At 49.2% G+C, this 19,119-nt stretch overlaps 1 protein-coding gene across 6 annotated transcripts in view; it reads right to left on the minus strand.

The window, feature by feature from the left end:
• Positions 1-1,419: 1,419 nt before the first annotated feature.
• The window catches only part of SPEG (striated muscle enriched protein kinase), a 109,221-nt gene continuing 91,521 nt past the window's right edge, over positions 1,420-19,119 (minus strand). For all 6 annotated transcript variants that reach the window (XM_081839084.1, XM_081839085.1, XM_081839089.1 and 3 more), the window contains 12 exons: positions 16,768-18,991; positions 15,803-15,958; positions 14,909-15,025; positions 14,188-14,355; positions 13,535-13,657; positions 12,428-12,592; positions 11,119-11,890; positions 9,755-9,994; positions 6,735-6,958; positions 5,444-5,519; positions 5,012-5,161; positions 1,420-3,434 (listed from right to left, as the gene is read on the minus strand). In XM_081839084.1, coding sequence (XP_081695210.1) covers positions 3,230-3,434; positions 5,012-5,161; positions 5,444-5,519; positions 6,735-6,958; positions 9,755-9,994; positions 11,119-11,890; positions 12,428-12,592; positions 13,535-13,657; positions 14,188-14,355; positions 14,909-15,025; positions 15,803-15,958; positions 16,768-18,991 — 4,620 coding nt within the window. In that variant the 3' untranslated portion in view covers positions 1,420-3,229. The remainder of the gene's footprint in view (positions 3,435-5,011; positions 5,162-5,443; positions 5,520-6,734; positions 6,959-9,754; positions 9,995-11,118; positions 11,891-12,427; positions 12,593-13,534; positions 13,658-14,187; positions 14,356-14,908; positions 15,026-15,802; positions 15,959-16,767; positions 18,992-19,119) is intronic.

Genomic DNA, 19,119 nt, shown 5'->3' on the forward strand with positions numbered 1-19,119 from the left:
CTGGGGAGGAGGGCGTTAAGGTTAAGCAGTGCTTTGCTGATGCTTCATCTCGGATGATTGATATCCCTTCACTCCTTGTTTATTTTAAAATATGGCTTCTGGTAAGTACTAGATCAGATGCAAAGTGTGTGTTTTGTGTGGCAGGCTTGAAGCTTGTCTGCTCAGCGCCAGACATTAAAATATAAATTGTAACGTGGAACAAGGCATGTCTTAGGATGTGTACACCCTCCCACAACCTTAGTGGCCGCAAGGTTGCCTCTCACTTTGAGTGAAAGATGTGACTGGCAGTGAGACAAGACTGCCCAGGGGGTTGTAGGATGGATGTCTTTTAGGAAGGTGCCTCTCATATTTAGGTTGAGGTCACCTCCTCAGATTGCTTCCCCTTCGGAGAAGGAGAGGAATTTGTTTAGTGTTTTCTGTTTGAACTCCAGTTGTTTTGTGTTTGGGGCATATATGGAGCCAATTGTCAGTTTAGTTTTGCCATCTAGTACCCCTTTAGCAAAAATGAATCTGCCTTTTTTGTCTTTTAGCACTGTTGTGTCTTGGAAATTTAGGTCTCTACTAAGTATTATGGCTATTCTGCTGGCCTTTCCTGAGCGAGGTGCCACCCATGACTGAAGTGGGATTTGCTCAGGAGTTTGCTTCCTTTGGGTGGGGGTTGTGTATTTCCTGTAGGAAGGTATTGCGTGGTTTCATGGTGTTTACATACGAGGTGATGCATTTTCTTTTAAGAGGGTTTCCCAATCCCCTCACATTTAGTGCAATTGCTTTTAAGCTAGCCATTTGGTATGTTTATTTTTTAGGATGGTTTCCTGCCAACCCGTCTGGGTTGTCCTGTGTCTCTCACCTTATATTGTCTATCAAGCCTAGTGTGTTGTGGTGACATATAGTGTGGTGGGTGGGGTTAGAGTTAGGGGTGGGCTGAAGACTGGGGGGTAGGTTATAGAAAGTAGCCTACATGCAGCTATATAGGTGTTTGGGGTTGCTTGGACCATTTGGCTCCCAGCCAGTTGGTCCTGCGTCTCAGCTGGCATGGAGGTCCTTCTTTGAAAACAGGCCGTCTTCCCTTTCGTTTGCAATAGGGGTGGGTCAGTGAGACAGTGTCAAGTGCCTTTGTGGCGCTTGTGGTGGGCATATGGTTTTTAAACAATGTTGTCAGTATTGTTAACAACATTATTGATTTGTTGGGGTATTAGGATAGGGATGTGAATATTGGCATGCTTCTTAAAGAGTGCTACAGTGCTATAAAACTAATTTTAAAAATAAAAGGGGGGAAATATTTCTAGTCACCTCCATTTTAGCAATGTGCTTTCCCCCCTAATTATACACTTCCAATCTTCACTTCTGGTCTAAAACAAACATGAAACACTTTCATAGCAATCATGGGCGATCACACTTTAATGAAGAAGTGCTTAGCGCTAAATAAATAACTGATTTTTATTTTTATTTTTTTAAGAATCACTCAGGTTTCTTCTTCAAATGGCCACTTAGGTGAATTAGATCTTTCCTCCCCCTCCCCCACCCAGCAGCTCTGTCACACCCACTGGTGTGGATGGAACATAGCAGGATGAACATACAGAAAAGTGCAATATCCCTGATAGTGTGCAAAGTTCAACTGCAATTCCTCTTGTACCTTACAGTGGAAGAGCAATGATTTATTAGCGCTAGGAAGCCACCCATCTGGAAGCAGTCCTGGTTTGCTTTGCTTCCTCCATGCCACAGGGAAACGAGCATCTTCACAATCAAAACACACTGGGGCATGGGGTGAAAAGACTGAGATGGGGAACCATGGTCATGGATTCATACAGCCAAGGTGGGGGTGGTTAGGTAGGTCTGCTTCATTTGGTAGGTCTGCTTTCAACTCTGCGCCAGTGGTACATTCTCTTCATTCCCTACGCATACGAAATCCAGGTTTGTCCTTCCTGGGTTGCCCTAAGGAGCAGCTGTGAAAACTTGTAGACTCTCAGTTTCAAAATGGCCTCCACCCTTCTCAGTGGGGTATGTCAGGTCTGGTTTGCTATGGACACTACACAGGTCAAGAGCAGAGAAACAAACGGCCACTACCCCCACCCCAAGACTTAGAACCCACCCTGTTGTCCTCTTCAACCCACCCACCACCAGAGGCCATGTAAGGTCACATGTGCCTGACTGCAAAAGGAGAAGGTGCCTATGTTTGGAGGACCTCTGCTTGTCTCTGTGCCATCGTGAGTGATCTGTAGGTGCCAGAAGGGGCTATGGCAAAAAGCACTGAAAGAGAGGAGGGTTCATGTAGGCAAATGTATGAGGGGGTGGTGTATCTGAAGCATATCCTTGATTCAGAAAGGCATGCAGGGAGAGAAGGCATCTATCTTCTGCACTCGTTCTGAAGCTTAAGGTAGGACTGGGCTGCATGTATCCGTGTCAGAAAAACACAAGGAAGGCAGCAGCAAAGAAGAGGCATTGTGGGATGGTAGGTATGTAAACAGGGAAAAACTGGTGGGTGCCTCACATGATTGGATTCTTCTGGATACCCAAGCAGAGGTGAGTGGAGAGGAACCCCAGGGAAAGTACCATCAACACCTCCACTCCCAGCCCCTGCCTTGGGACCAGAAACATCCATTATACTCCCTATGCGGGATATGTTGGCTATACAGGTGGGGGATTGGAGTTTTCCATTGCTGAAATGCCTTCTCTGCAATACTTCGGGGTTGATCCTTCTTTGTCTTCTTCCCAGCTCAGCTTGGCATGTAAGGAAGAGATGCCCCATTGCTCAGTGGCTGCAGCCGGCATGTTTTGCATCTGCTGTTAAGTCAATGGGAGCACTTGGTTGCGCCTGACCTACGCAGGGTACAGACGCAGCCCTTGAGGCACAATACAGGAAGGGCCCTTTGCATCCCCACGGGGAGGAGGAGTTTATTTAGACAAGGAAACGTCAAGGCTTTCTCCTCCCCCCTTGACCTTGGCCTGGGAACAGCATGGCTTCATGGCCCACTGCGCTTCATACCTCCCTGAACCCAACCCCATGGCAGCGAATCTTGTCAATCTGCCATTTTCGGCCCCCAGACTCCCTCTCTCTGGGCCAGGCTACCTCCAGGGCTGGTAGGTAGAGCGAAGAACAGCGGCCAGTGCTGACGACTCTTCTTGATCCATGAGGTATATCAACAAGTCCCACCCTGGCTGGCTGGGTGGGTGCTTGGCCCATCACGCCCCCTGCTGGAATGTTCTGTGGCTCCTCCGGCAGGGCAGGCGGCTAGGGCATGTGGCTGCTGGCGCCATGGTAGGAGCGCAGTAAGACCTTGTGCTTGGTGGCCACCTCGTTGCGCTGCCGCTGGTGCTCCACCAAGAACTCTTTCAGGCGGCTGGTGGTGAAGGTGAGGGTCTGCCGACGCAGCTTCATCAGGTAGGCGTCCTGGAGCCAAGGGTTGGCAAAGCAGTCCTTGAGAGCTGGGCGGCTCCTGCAAGGCCAAGGGATATTAGGATGAGGCTGCCTTTTCCCTCCCCAGCCCTCCCCAGACCCAGAAGAACAAGGAGGAAGTAGGAACATGACTGGAGGAATGAGCTGTGGACAACATATAGGAAGCTGCCTTATCCTGAGCTGGGCCATTGCTTCATCTAGCTCAGGAGCAGCAGCCCTTCCCAGCCCTACCTGGACACTCAGGTGACTGAACCTGGGAGTTTTTGCGGGCTAACCAGCCTCATATAGGCAATGTGCTTAGGTCTAATTAATGCCTTAAGGGGTTAAGATCATAGAGTAAGCTGTTCTGCCAGGTTTAGCTCACCTTGGGAGGAACTGGGCATTCAAGCCTTTGTTCTCCTTCAGTCCACCTGAGAAGAGGCTAACCTGGTTGCTCCAGCTTAGCTGAATCGCTCGCACAAGCCACTCTTGACTTCTACCTATACCAATAATTTAGGAACCATCACCACTATAATGAAGCCAAGTTTTACTGCCTGTGCAGTTTTCTGAAGCACATGAATCTGACCATTGAAGAGTTTATATGTAAACCATTTTTAACATACCAAATGTGGTCTTTTTCTATGTTAGGGGAAGAGGGAAACTTTGGAACTCTCTTTAAAGGATGCACATTTTAAAGGTCTAACAGCCTATCTTGGCACGCCTTAATTTGCTGCGTGTTTTGTGAATTTAAATCTCTGCTGGGGTTCTCTTACTTGCCTCAAACCTGGATCTTGACAACCAGGAATTCTCCCTTTTGTACCTATATTTCCTTAAGCCAATGGTTTTTGCATGCAGAACATAAGCACGAGCTCCATCACTGGGCAACAGTCCTTCCCCAAACATGGCCACACCCAGACTTTGTAGCAGAAAAGTTGGGGACTGAGGACATAGCTCAGGACTCTCATCTCCTAGAACAGCCCATTCTCACTCCCCAGGAGTCCTGCATACTTGGGAGTATGCCATGTTGAGCACAGTGGAATTTACTTCCAGGCACACAAGCCTAGGGTTGCATGGTCAGTTTGCTTTAGAGACTGAGCACAGTCCTATCTAGCTTCCTCTGGTTTGGAATTACAGGTCCTAGTATTGTTAGTCCAGAGGGACTGCAACTCCCACCATCCCTGACCACTGGCCATTTAGGCTAGGGCTGATGGGAGTTGAAGTCAAAGGACATTTATAAGGCCAGATGTTCCCCATCCCTGGTACAAACGCTTTAAACATCAAGGGTGATGGTGATCTCAGGGATGCTGGACTCAGACTGCATTCTGCTACTGCTGAAAAGATCTACTCTGGAATTTCTCAACCTCAGCAGCTCATTGAGCTCTCAGGACTTTATTTCTGAACTCCAGACTAATCCAAGACTAAGCAGTACCTGCTTTTTTGACACAGGGGCTATGGCCATAGCACCATTCCCATGGCTCAAATGCCACCAGAGAGAGAAACCTCCGTAATCTGAGTCTTGCCTTGACGCTCCCCCAGATTCTAGGTCTGTCTGTTCCACTGCTCTTTACGAAGGCAACTTTTCCTCGCCACCCACCCCATGGCGTTGCCTCCAAGGCCTTTCACCCTTCTTTCACTCACCATGGATGGGCAGAGAGAACCTTGCGGATGAAGAGTGCAGCACTCTGGGAGACGTTGGGGTACAACTTGAAGGCATCATAACGCCCTGCCAGGATCCTGCTCTCTACTTCCAAGGGATCCGTCTCAAAGAATGGGGAGCGTCCGCTGAGCCTGACAAGCAAAATAGAAGATAAAAGTTCAGGGCACACACATGCACAATATCACTCGTCCGTCAAACCAGCACTCCCAGCTTCAAGGGAGGAACAGCACCTCCACGGGGAACAGAGGTACCGATCTGAAGTTTTTATGGAGAAGTTTTTATGGTGCATCCTGTCCTTTAAGTGAATCTGGTCAGGTGAGTCAGAAAAGAAGGCTCTGGACATCCATTTCTAATTCCACCTCTTCTCTCCTGCTTGTCAGATTCCCACATTCGCCCTCTTCAGCCATACTTACATGATGTATATGAGGACCCCCAAGCCCCAGATGTCAGCTGCCGAACCAATGGGATCCCCCTTCACCATTTCTGGAGCTGCAAAGGAAACAGTGAAGGATCATCTCTTTCCCTGCACAGAAGCTGCACCACTTTACCCTGGCCTTTGACAGTTAAAGGTTTTTTTGTTTAACCTATACTGTGCTGCTTTTATTTGGAACTCTTTTACTCAGGGGTGGACAGTAGGGTGGGGAGAAGTGTTTACCTGACCTCTTGATAGGTCAGTAACTACTGCTTATTTGGAGAGGTGAGCTGGCTGCAAATTTGGGAGTTGGTGTGTTTGCACCACGCCAGTGTCCCTCCCATCCCCCTTTTCTCTCCTGGTAAACGACAGTGGATCACATACCAGAAAGTCAGGTAGGTGTCTGCCCCTCCATGCCACCTCACTGCTGGTTTTACTTGTGTTTTTTTAATAGTCGTATAAACTGCCTTACTTACTTTTATAATTGTATGATTATATTTTTATAAGCTTTCCTGGGTCCTTGTGGTGAATGGTGGGCAATAAATCTTATACAAAAATAAAGAAATAAATTGCCATAATGAGCCCAGAGGGGCTTCTGTTTGTTGTGCTAGTGAGACCCACTGGATTAAGCTGATTGATCCTCTGCCCCTCTATGGTTAAGATGCAAGTGAATCATCTGTGGTCTAGCCTGGGAGGTGAACAAAACTGTGTAAAGTAAACAGCTCTAAGCCTGGAGCAGCAAATCTCTCTCTCTCTCTCTCTCTCTCTCTCTCTCTCTCTCTCTCACACACACACACACACACACACACACACAGAAAAACAACCCTAGCAGTAAAGTGTCTGGGGAAAGCTCAGTTGCTTAGAGCATGGTGCTGATAATACCAAGGTTGCAGGTGCAATTCCTGTATAGGAGAGCTACATATTCCTGCATTGCAGGGGGTTGGACCAGATGATACTTAGGGTTCCTTCCAACTCTATGATTTAAAGTTCTGTCCTCATCTCCTAGTGTGAGTCCTGCAAAAGAGTAGCCTACGAAACCAAGAACTTAACATTCTGGGAAGGGAGGAATTCCCCCATTTCTGCCATCTCCACTCTTTGGTGCTAGTCCCTTTGTCAATTAAATAGTATGCAACTCCAACCCATTAGCCACATGCGTAGCTCAGCCTATAGGTACCATGTATATTCATTCCATGGCATACTTACTCCACAAGCAGTTTGCCTTGCCCACAAAATCTCACGCACATCCTCCCCTACCCAATCTTCTGGTATGCCAATTCCATAAAGATACTCACCCATGTACTCCAGTGTGCCAACACGACGCCCCAGCTGGCGCAACACCAGTGGGTTGTAGGTCTGGGCACTGCCGAAGTCAATAATTTTTAATGTGTTTGTGGGGCTGACAATGATGTTATCAGGCTTCAGGTCGAGATGAATGATGCGCCGTCCATGCAGATATTCTAGTCCTTGGAGGATTTGTGTTACATACCCCACCACATCATCCTCTGAGTAACGGAACCTGTAGAGTAAAGCATGTCACCGAGAGGATAGAGCGAAGGACACAAGAACCCTTCCCTTGCACTTGTACTGGTACTGGTGCAATTAAACAACAATATGGTACCATTACTCCTAAATAAGCACACTGGTGACTTTAAGTTATACACAATGAAGACCCATGATTATATTTTCTATTTTTTTAAACAAGTTATACATCTATTTTTGTTTTGGTTTCATGCATTTGTTGAACTGATCTTTTCTTTTAAAACTTTCCCCTGTCTGTACAACCCCATTCAAGGCCCACCTATGATGTTTTTTGCTGACAGTGGTCAGAAGTTAAAATTTTAACCCCACCCCAACCTCATCCTTGTGTGTTGCTGTGTGACAACGGGGGACATTAAATGATCAAGGGCTGATCAATATGTTATTTTCTTACTTTCATTTTTACTTTCAGTCACTTCACCACCACCCTGTTTCTGTTCTACATTACTTTGCAATTTCCTTTGTTCCTGCTGCTTAAGCTTTGCACGTGCAATCAAAATAGCACTGCTCCACACAGGAAGGAGGACAGGGACAGGACAGGGTGCCCCAAAGGACATCCCAATGAGGATTAAGCAGACTTAGCAGCCATGGAATTTTGACGGCTGGAGGAACATCAGAGAAATGGGTGGAATGGAAAATGGAACAAAGGCACGAGGGGCTGACTGAACAGAAGCACTCCACACTGCAACATGTTGCTGTAGATTCCACTTTTCGTAACTAAATACCACCACCATATTCCTTTTCTTATAATGCTAGAGACCGTCAACATCTGCTGAAGCTGAATGTTGGAACATTCAGGACAGACAAAACCAAGTACTTCTTCACGCAGCACCAGCCAAGCTATGGTGCTTGCTCTCACAGGAGGCAGTGAAGGCCACCAAGTTGGATGGCTTGAAAAGAGGATGAGACAAATTCATGGGGAAGGAGAGGGCTATCAGGTTGCTGGAACCACAGGAGGGTTTGAAGAATCACATGGAGTCTGAAACATAGGGGCAAGGCAGCCCCTCAACCCTTTAGGGAAGTAGGCAGCAGTTACCTCTAGTTGTCTTGTGTCCACTTGGGGTTTTCTGTCCTGTCTTTTATCCATTTGTTGGGTTTGGTTGTTTTACCCCCAGCCCACCCAGTGCTCCAACTGATTGTGATCTTTCTGATTTGAATCATAGCCTAAACATTTTGCAGTTCCTTCCCCCACCTACTCTGGTTCTGTATCATCAGCAAAATCTAATGTTTTACTGAAGTCATTAATCATAATATTGAACAGTGCTAGATCCAGGACAGAGACATAGACATTTTGGCTGCCAAATGCATTAAAATTAAAATAAGAGGCTCTGGAAACCTGTGCTCTATACAGACTCATCTGAAAAAAGAAATTCCACTTAAAAGTGTTGCAAGGAGTATCAGTTGCACAACAGAAAGCCATTTATGATCCAATGACGTAATAATAATAATAATAATAATAATAATAATAATAATAATAATTTGTTATTATCATTATTATCATGATATACTACTAATTAGTATACTATTATTTATACATGTGGGACGTGACAAAATACAGTATCTCCTGTCAGGATACTACATTCCATTTCTACCCATCGGTCTGCATTCTATGCCCACTGAGCACGTTCAGTTCTTATTGGGCTGTTAGGTCTCCCCACCCCCACAAATGTTTTGTACTTTTGCAAACCTTGGGGCTTCCCTGAGCCTTTTGTTCATGAGTGGCACTGTTTTGGCTACATGAGGACTGGCACTCAGAGATCTGAAGTTGCTGCCAGTATATGATCGTGTTGGCAGTGCCATCAATTGACATGGTGCTTTGTAGCAGGGGTGGGGAATCAGTGGCCCTCTAGATGTTTTTGGGACTCCCAACTCTCACCAACTCAGCCATTGGCTGTGCTGATGAGAGGCAGAATTCAACAGCATCTGGAGGACCATGAATCCCTCACCCCTTTTCTTATGCAAAGCAACAACAAAAAAGGTCTTTGCCTCAAGGAACATATACTATGCATTTCAGCCACAAGAGGAATAGGAGAGGCAAGGGTTAACAACTAATGACTGTAAGCCCATCAAGTTGCACATTCACAGGAATCCGCTCATGTCAATCTCATGAACATCAAAGCGCAGGAAAGGTTTATATCCATTTATCTTTAACATATTCACAGAAGTAAGATTGCAGAAAAAAATTCCTCTGTATAATGTGGTCCTCAGTCACTAACTATAATGTGTATAATATGGTCCTCAGTCACTAAGTACTCTTCATTCAAGCCAGGCCCTTCCTTGAACCATCTAGATGAATTTTACTAAAGGTGTCCTGCAGTGTCTTAAAGCATAGCATAATTTACTTGCCTCTTGCTGTTCCAGATTATAAAGCAGAAGATGACAAGGAATAGGTTCAAATGTTTGGGTCGAGTGGAGGTATCTGCACTGTGTTACTTTTATTTCCCTTCAGCTCTACTATTCTGACTCAGTGGCACAGTTTGCCCTCTTCAATTGCCCTGTTGTGAATAGGTCCAGTTATCACCTCTGCCATGGATTTTCTGGTCAACTAAAACTGATTCAGGCCCACAAACTGATTCATGCCCCCATTGCATGTGACTAGACCAACACTACTGTCTCATCCTGGTTTTTATGTTTGCAACTCTCTGTTACCTTGCTAGTTAGCCAAACCCCTCTGTGGCCCAATGCTTGGCCCTCTCAGACACAGAGCTTCTCCTCTTAACATCCTGGAGTCCCACCCCTAACCCCCTCCTGCCTCCCAACCTACCCCACAACAAACCTGTCAACAAAGTGGTAGAGGATCTCCTTCCCAGGGCAGTGTTCAGCTATCAGCACCAGATAGCGGGGGGTGATGTAGGCCTCGTGCAGAGTCATGATGCGATCGTGGTGTAGGCCCTTTAGGATCTCATATTCCTGCAGGACGCTCTGCTTGCCTTCCGTTTCATAGGGCACAATCTTAGCCATGAATCGCTTGCCCGTGGCATTCTCCTTACATTCCCGAATCACTCCAAACCGGCCCCTGCGCATATATACATGGAGCATGCTAAGTGCATGTCTGGACGCTTGCTAGGCCTGCCTAACAAAAGCTAAGGCACAGTGTACATAGCTTCTGTTACACAGCACTGCACATGCAACCACAGAGTTCAATGGATATGACAACAGTTTTCATATAGTTAAATCACCCAGGATTGGCTGAGACAGAGTGGGCCAAGATGCACTTGTGGGCTGGAGGTTCCCCATCTGCTTTACAGAGTGAGACTATAAGACTGTGATAGTACAGTTTTGGACAGTACCACTCCAGATCACAGCTGCGAAGGGGTCACATTTTTGAATGCTCCATCTTGTAACAAGTTCATTGCATGTAGTAAGCAAGCACATTAAGAAGAGGGTTTATAACTAAATGTTTCTGACAAGCTAGTTTAGTACATATAAGGTTTTTTAAAAGCACTGGAGGGAACATTCAAAGGTATGTGTTTCCCAGGCACAGCAGTACGAAGTAGCGCAATCCAGAATTCTACCACTTTGGTTTACTACTTTAAACTGCATAATGCATAGAAAGAGCTCTTGAATTTGTGTGACAAGTTTAATCTCCGTCGGCTTAGCTGAAATGAAACACCTGCCATATGATTCCTGCCATTTTCATGCAATAAACATGGTTGTGTGATTGGGCCTGTGGAGATGAGAGTCAGAGAGTCAAGTACATGACTGAAATGTACCATAATGGAATGGAAGGGGGTTTAGCATTGCTTGGGCACAGAGGAGAAGGAGGGCTTCTGGCGTGGGGTCTAAATCTCTGAAGATACATAGGAGGCAGTGGACGGGGGCAAGGGAGGCTGCTAATGCTATGGTCACAACATGAGAGGCCTTGGTTACATCCAGGATGAGAGAAGGTTGGTTGCTGCACCCAATGCTGAGAAATTCCTGGTCCAGAAATAGACTAGAGGGAGGCATCATTCTGTGCTGCTTTGCATGCTATCTAGGAGAAGGTCTCAGGTTCAGACCCTGACATATCCAGGTGCAGGGCAGGGAACAAGGTTTTCTCCTTTGAACCTGGAGCACCAACAGCCAGATAATAGTGGACCAGAATGACCACTTCCTGCACCGGGCTTTCAGCTTCCTATGTCCCTATGAAAGATCTCTTACCTTGCTTTCTCATCCAAGAAGGTGTAGGGTTTTTGAGGGACCACTTGGCGCAACGACGACTCATCCTTGGAAGTTGAAGTGAGCCTGCCCTGAGCCCCACTCCCAGCGTCCCGGCCAGGGGTACTGCTGCGGCTCAGGAAGCGAGTGTGAGAAGGCCCCTCTTCTGGGCTGGGGGTAACTGGCTGGCTGTGTGCACCTTCCGTTGTGCTGGGCGCCCTTGGTGGGATGGAGATGAAAGAGGTGGCCATGTAGGGAACAGCTTTTGGTGAGACGGTCACTGGCGAGTCTGCCGCGGGGGTTGGTAAGGCAGGAGAGATGGGCAAAAACTTGGAGACGGAAGACCCAGGGGAGGATGCCGCAGCAGGCGAGACCCTGGTGGGCACTGAGGCACTGTGGGTGCTGAGAGAAGATGCTGTTCTGGAAGGCTTCGAGTCTGGCTCTGGAGAGGTGGACGGCGCAACAGCTGGAGGTTCGGAAGACGAGGCCTCCTTGGAGGATGGAATCAGGGCCGCAATCGGGAGCTTGGCCTTCACCGTGGCCAGAGGCTTTTCCTCAGGTTGAGTCACTTTGGGGGCAGCAGGAGCCTTGCCCCCTTGCGCCGGCACTGCCCCCTTGTGCTTCCTGGGAGGGGAGGACGGCAGGGGACCTGTATTTCTGCGCATGGGTTGGGGAGACTGGTCAGTGAGGGTCTGGGTGGATCTGGTGAAAGCGGCTTTCTCCGGGGCAGTTGTACTCTTTTTGGCAGTGAGAGCTGAGAAGGCAGTCTTGGGTTCTGGGAGAGGAGAAGAGGCTGATTTAGGCTCAAAAGGGGAGGGCCTGCCTCTTTTCAAAAGGCAAGGGAAAATCTATAGAGGGAACCCCTCTCAGCTACCAAATCTATAGAGGGAACCCCTCTCAGCTACCAAATCTATAGAGGGAACCCCTCTCAGCTACCAAACAGTGGGAATCCCAACTATAGCAGAGCCAGCTCAATAAAAGAAATATCCTGCCTACCGAGGGCAGCTGCACCTTGACACCATGAGGTGGGCTTGCAGCCAGAATTTAGGACATGGCTTGTGGAGTACTTGCAAGCACAATGGCTGCATACACACCATTCAGTTTTTGAAGCATACCATATATCTGAAACAAATCCCCCCCTCAATAATCTTGGGAACTGTAATTTGTTAAAGGACCTGGAGGGGTAAACAACAGCTCCTAGGTTTCCTGGTAGTGGTGGGAATGTATTTTCAATGTATGGTGTGTACACAGCCACGGCAACCTATTGGTTGGTTCAGACTGTCAGGACTAAGAGCACCTCCCTTGTCCTCACCTGCACCCTCAATGAAGACCTTCCCCGAGGGGTTGCTGTAGGGGCCTTGTCCGGCCTTGTTAGCACAGGCAACACGAAACTTGACCATGCTCGCAACGGGGAGATCTGTCACGTTGAAGTAGCAGTCAGCGATGCCTGAGCTGACCAACTTCCACTCATGTTCTCCTGGGATGGGGGAAGGAAAACATCAAAGCTATCTGCAGTAAATATAACACATTAAAGACCAAACAAAACCAATGCTGAAAACCAGAAACAAACAAAAAAAACCAACCACAGAATGCAGGGGAAAAATCAAAATGAAAACATGGTGCAAGAAAAAAAGATTTGGCATCAGACTGAAACGCAGGTAAAGAGAGGGTTGATTAGGGCAGGGCAGGGAGCTCCACAAAGCATGGGGAAGAATGCAAATGAGACAGGACTGTTGATAGCTTGGTCCCAAACTGTTTTGGGGCTTTGTAGTCATAACCAGGATTTTGAATTAGGAACAGTTAGCCAATGAACAATATCGGAGTCATATGCTCTGATAAGCACCATCCTAGCTACTGAATTCTGCACCAGCTGAGGTTTCTGAACCTTTTCTGGAATCAGCTCCACGTAGGGTGTGTACCATATCTGCCTAATCTGGATCATGTTACCAAAACATGTGTGACAGTGGCTGGATATTGCCTCGGGGAGGGGGGGGCTCACTGGAAGAGGCTGTGCCTTGCCTTGCATGAAGATTGAACCTAGTCTTGAAAACACCCATCTGTACAGAAAGGTGATGAACTCCGTATCTTGTCCTCAGATTTGGGCTGAATCTGTAACTGAACTGCATATAATGCAAGAGGATGGGGAAGGGAAACTACTAGGAAGCAATACTTCTTGTACCTCCAGCTGTTTGGGAATGGGCAAGCAACTAAAGGAGTAGGAATGAGAAGATGACTGCGAGTTGCACTGTAACCTTATTAGAAGAATAAAAAATTCTGCACATGCGAACATGGAGGTGGTGGATATGGAGCCCCAGAAGGTCCACAAAGAACCAGGGGAATGCACGTGACGACTAGAGCCTCTGCAAAGGAAAGGGCAGAAAGCAGCTGGCAATATTTTCCACATCCCACCAGTTCATACCATCCATCTTCCGTTCCAGCGTGTATGTGCAGGGTGCCTGAGTATCCGCTGGCCTCCATAGCACCAGGACTGTGTTCCTGTACTTCTGGGGGATTTCTGGGGTGCCTGGTCTCCCAGGAATCTCTGTTAGGAACAGGTTTGAGAAAAGAGAAATAAATGGAAGAGCATGAGATAGTAACCTATGAGATATGGGATGGAAGGATCTGTTGATTTCGTTTCTCACAGTTTCTATTTTTTTCCAGTCTTAAATTCAGTTCTCCACATTTTGCAGGAATTTGTGGATTAAAAAACAAAAACAAAAACTCATGTACCATCATTTCAGTACAAATTTCTCGATAAATTTCTGCATGCATTTTTTAAAAAACTAAGGTAGACGTATTTACACAAATATCTTCATTTTTATGCATATATTCCTATAATACATGCATTTTTGTAAAGATTATTTGGTTGGAGAACTGCACTTCAGAATTCAGATGAGTGTGAATGTAAAGGGAGAGCTGTTTCAGAATAGGTGAATTTTATAGATTCGGTTGTCAATGCACACTGAATCATATTTCTCTTCCATTGCTACATGAGATATATTGCCGCAACAAGCTCACAGATGTTTGGTTGGGGTGGTGGGGAACCACAGCGCACTCTTTTTCTATCCTTACTTGCTACAGCCAGGGTGCAGGAACTGGTGGCAGTGCCCAGCGCATTGGTAGCGTTGCATTCATACAAGCCTGCATCCTTCTTGGAGACTTTGGAGATGGTGAGCAGCTGGCGGCCATCTTTACATGCCACAATGTTGAGAACACCCTCTGATACCAGGGTGTTCTTATCTGCAGAGGACAAGAAAACCGATCCGTACAACCACTCTTAGGTATATCAATATTGCACACTGCCTTACATCCTCCTCCTGTAGCTTGTGCTCTAATGCATCTTTGCCACAGAGTTCATACTCAGTTACTCAAACATGTGAGCTCCATCAGAAGTCGGAGCACCTCTTTGCCTGGCTGAACCCAAGGGGTCCCTATCCCAACAGAGTTCGGCACTTCTGAGTTCCAAGAGAATGTAACCATTTGGATGGCAACCAGTGCAAGGATACGCAATTTGCATCATGTTGATGCAGGGGTATACAGCTAGGTCTGTCTGCATGGATGCCCAAATGGCAGCTCAGTTCTGGGTTTGACCTCTCCTGGCTCTGTGGCTGGACCTGCCTTGGGTGGCATTGCATCATGGCTGTCTGGTAAGATAACTGTTAGGAATCACACACTGGGAAACAACTCGGCAGGTATCAGGCTCCACCTTTCTGATCTTGAGAGTCAAGAAGCTATATTGCTTCTTCCAGCCCCAACATGCAGACACACACGCTCCTTGTGACACAATGCTTACCTTTCATCCAAAGTATGCGAGGGGCAGGGCTGGCTGCAGGAAGGCAGCAGAGCTGCACTGCCTCTCCCTCCAGCAGTACCTGGTCCTTCAATTTTATGTGGAAAACTGGAGGGAAGTCTGCATTGGACAAAGAATAAAAGGGGTAAATCCGAGGCTGCTTCCAGGACAAAGAATAAAAGGGGTAAATCCGAGGCTGCTTCCAAGTACCACATAGATGGTGCTAAGAGGCTTGGCAGGAATTGCATCCCCAGCATAGAAATGATCCCCTGTAACAGGGTTGGGGAAACCCCAGGTCTGGGGGCCAATTGCAGCTCCCCAGGACTCTCTGCCTGGCCCTCAGAATTCTACACAGCCAATGCCTCTCTCCATAGGCCCCACCCCCTTTTCCCATGCTCCACCCCTCACTGGTCCTGCTCCATGGTTTCCTTGAGTGTTTTTGCCTAGCTAGAATGTGTCCCTGAATGGTAATAATGCCTCTTGCTTGCCTGGTCATTTAGAGGTGTGAGGAGTAACCTCTGACTTTTGCATGACTGGAATTTGGCCTGCTCTAAGGAGTCCCACCACTTCCACTCCGTTTTGCCCCTGGCTGTGCCCACCACTGACAAGCAGCCCACGTGGGAATGTGGCCCTCCGACTGAAAAAGGTTTTCCCCCCCCCTGCCCTATAGAGTGGAGTGGAGAAGATACAAGTTCAGACCTTCGCCATCACGTTTCCCTAGAACGGCCCGCTCTAATTGCCCCAGCGGCTGGAACTTTCTAGCACAGCTGAATAGGTGAGAGCAACTTTCTAGCACAGCTGAATAGGTGAGAGCAACTGAATAGGTGAGAGCAACTGGCCAGCCACACCAGGCTGAATTTATCTCAATAGCAGCCCCACACTTCTTCATGGGCATACCTGACTCGCTGAGCACATAGGGTTGGCTCATAATGACAACACCGTCCCCTCTCAGGCTGGCAGGAATGTTGGGCTGTGAAGCAACCTTGTCTTTCTTGGATCTGGACAAGCTCCAGCGTTCCCAGCGAGAACCGCGCCGCTGGCTTTCACCAGGACCTGTGAAAATGACAGATATGGGTGGGCTCTTTCTTGCGCAAGCCAAGAGAATCCTGGGAAATTGTTGGGGGGCCTGATTGACGCAGTGCTTGCTTTAAAGACTGTCTCAAGGCAAATCTTTAAAAATGTAGTATAAACACTGGCAACTGGGAAACACTGGCTTGCGAGCGCTCCAGTTGGAGAACAGCCTTTACCAAAGGTGTCACGGGCTTTGTAGACACTCAAACTCAGGACGCAAGGGAGAAACATGCTAGGAGGAAGGCACGCTTGGCAAATCCACACCGTGATCAACTCCCACCTGGAAACCAATGTCCTCACTGTGAAAGGATGTGTGGGTCCAGAATTGGCCTCCACAGTCACTTACAGACTCATTGTTAAAACTGTGTTTATGGAAGACAATCTTACTCGGCTATGAGTGATCGCCAAAGAAGAAGAAGCTTCTACTGGATGTGTGGTGTGCTCAGAGCAGGATTAGTCACTCTCAGATCACACATACTCTTCCACCTCAGCTGTGTTAGCATCCTCTAAAATATCCAACTTATTCTTCTCCCTTTTTTCTCTCTTCCTTGATCCCTAGTTCCTCCAGCATTTTCCTGGAACTTGTACCACAACCAAAAAAGTGGCCAACAAGTTGGTGGAACTACAATTTGTAAGCCTCCCTCCCTCCCCCACATTAAAAGTCATACAGCACTTATAAAGGATGCCTTTAAACATGCACAGGGGAGCCATGCTCCCTCAATGGAGAAACATCAACCATAACACACACACCCGCTTTCCCAGGTGGGAAATAGTTGTAGACCATTGCTCACCGCTGCCTGTGGATGTGTCAGACTGGAAGGACTCTGTGGAAGGGACACTTGCAGACTGGGCTGCCAGCTGGTTCTGCGGGATACCCACTTGACGCAGGTTTTCCCCCTCTGAAGTTGCACGGCGCAGGTGAGAGAGGAAAGGAGCTTTCTTCTCAGGCTGCCTGATACGGTCGCTACCAGCAGCAGCTGCCTGGTCTTCTTCGCCACGTTGTGAGTGGCTGCGCAGATGCGTGGAGAGGCGCCCCATGGTGGTCCCAATCTTCCTGCGCACAGCCATGACGGGCGACTCACTGGAGCCAGGCTCCGACTGCTGGCTGCCCGAGTCCTTTTTGTCCTTGGAAGCCAGGCTCCCAGACAGCCTCGCCCCCCCTCCTTCCTCCTCCTTGGCCTTCCTCCTCTCGACAGGAGGCGTGCGTCGGAGTCGCATTGACATCCTGCGGATGAAGCCGCCCTCCTTCTCCACTTCATGCAGGTCCTGCACAGAACGAGAGCGCTCGCCCAGGTGTCGAGAGACCCCAGACTTGGACAGCTCCAATGGGGCACCCACAGGGCCTGGCCGGTAGATGCCCTCTTCCCGCGGCCCGGCCAGCTGCCGCTCCTCAGACCTGGAGAGCAGCTTGCGGCCCCTGCTGAGGGAGCCTTCCCTGCCTCTCTTGAATTTGGCCTCAAAGACCTCTTCAGAGTCAATGTCCAGGATGTGCTCAGCACTGGAGGAGCGAACTTGGGGGGAGGGTTCCTTGCTGGGGGTCTGCGCAGCCTTCTTGGCAAAGGCAGCAGTGGGGTGGGACTGTGTTGCAGCTGGAAAGGTTTGAGGTATACCTTCTGAGGCAGCCACAGAAGGTTCTGCGGCCTCCCTGTGAGGGACCTGGGATGACTCGCCAGCCAGGGTTTGCATGACATCAGCGTAGGCCGAACGCTTGGGGGCCGAGCTGCCTGGGGTGGGTGAGATGGGTGTGCGAGTTGTTGACTCCCTTGGAGAGCCTATGGCTTTCACAGCTTCTGGAGCGTCAGGTTTAGACAATCTCGCCAACGCCTTTTCCTCAGGTCCCCTGGCAGTTGGTCTCCTCAAGCTAGCCCTGCCGATGGGCTTTGTTCCCGCCTCTGCCTCAGGGGTAGGCGGCTTGGAGGGAACCTCGTGTGGCGTGTGGGGCCTGGATTCATTCAGAGCGGAGAGGGACGGCGTCTCTTTCAGCCTCTGGACTTCGGCCTGGGCTAAGGGGATTTCCAGCGGTGCTCCGGAGCGGCGGTGCAGGGTGACAGGCTCCCCGTCGCCTTGGCTGAAGGAGCTGCTCTTTTGGAGGAGGCGCCCCTCAGGGGGCATGTGCTGCGGAGCCGTCTCGATGGAGGCTGCGCGCACCATCTTGTGCCCGGGGGACAGCTGCTTCTCCAGCCTGGGAGGCCTCAAGCCCTTTTTCTCAAGGCCAAGGGTCTCCAGCAGCGGCCCCCGCAAGCCGCTCATCTTGCCGTCCACGGGGCTGCCGTGCAGCAGGCGCTGCCGCATGACCTCTAGACGCTGGGTGTATTCTTCCTCTGGCAGCCCGCCCTTCCTGCGGTACAACGTGCCAGGGCTGGGGCTCCGACGGGGCAGCTCCATGGAGGCTGCTTTGGTCAGGCGTTTGCGGGAGTGGGGCTCCGCTTCATCCGAGGGAAGACTAAGCAACAGGGCGCTGTCGGCAGAGCTGCCGCGGCGCAGCTCCCCCTTACGCGAAGCTTTGTCAGATGCTTCTGGGGAATCCAGGCTGGAGCCTTTCTTCAGGGCCTTCCTGGGGTACTCTGGCCTTTTCTGGGCCTCGTGAGTCTCCTCGTCGGAAGAGCCAGGCTCCTCAGCCTCTGTGGAGCGCTTCCGTGGCAACGTGCCCTTCTGCCTCCTGAAAGAGAGCTCTGCTTCTTCCTTTCTCTTGGGATCCACCACAGCTCCCTGCCCCTCATCATCCTGCCACTCCATCAATGTGCCCTCTTCATCTGCTGGAGCCCCCTCAGGGCCGGGAGGCTCATCTTCTGTTGGGATCTCAGTGAGGGACATGCGGGAGCCGGAAAATTCGGGCTGATGGGGCATGGGAATGTAGGGCAACTCCTCTGGGTCATCAGAATCCGAAGAGGAGGACAACACCGAGGTCTCCTTGAGGAGGCGAGGCACAGCAATAGACAAGTGGCTGGATGTGTCCTCTAGGAGCTCAGGAATCGGCCGTGGCACCATGTTGCACTTGTAGCTGATCTGGGAGCGCTGGGGAAACAAAGCACATGCTGAATGGGATGGAGCTCAAACAAAGACCCAGAGTGCCTCTGTTCCACCCACACCTCATTTCACAGGCTTGGCTGCCCACCCTCTTGATGAGGTCAGACTGTAGCTCC

This window comes from Podarcis erhardii (assembly GCF_964252035.2).
Source record: "Podarcis erhardii genome assembly, chromosome: 1".
NCBI lineage: Eukaryota > Metazoa > Chordata > Lepidosauria > Squamata > Lacertidae > Podarcis > Podarcis erhardii.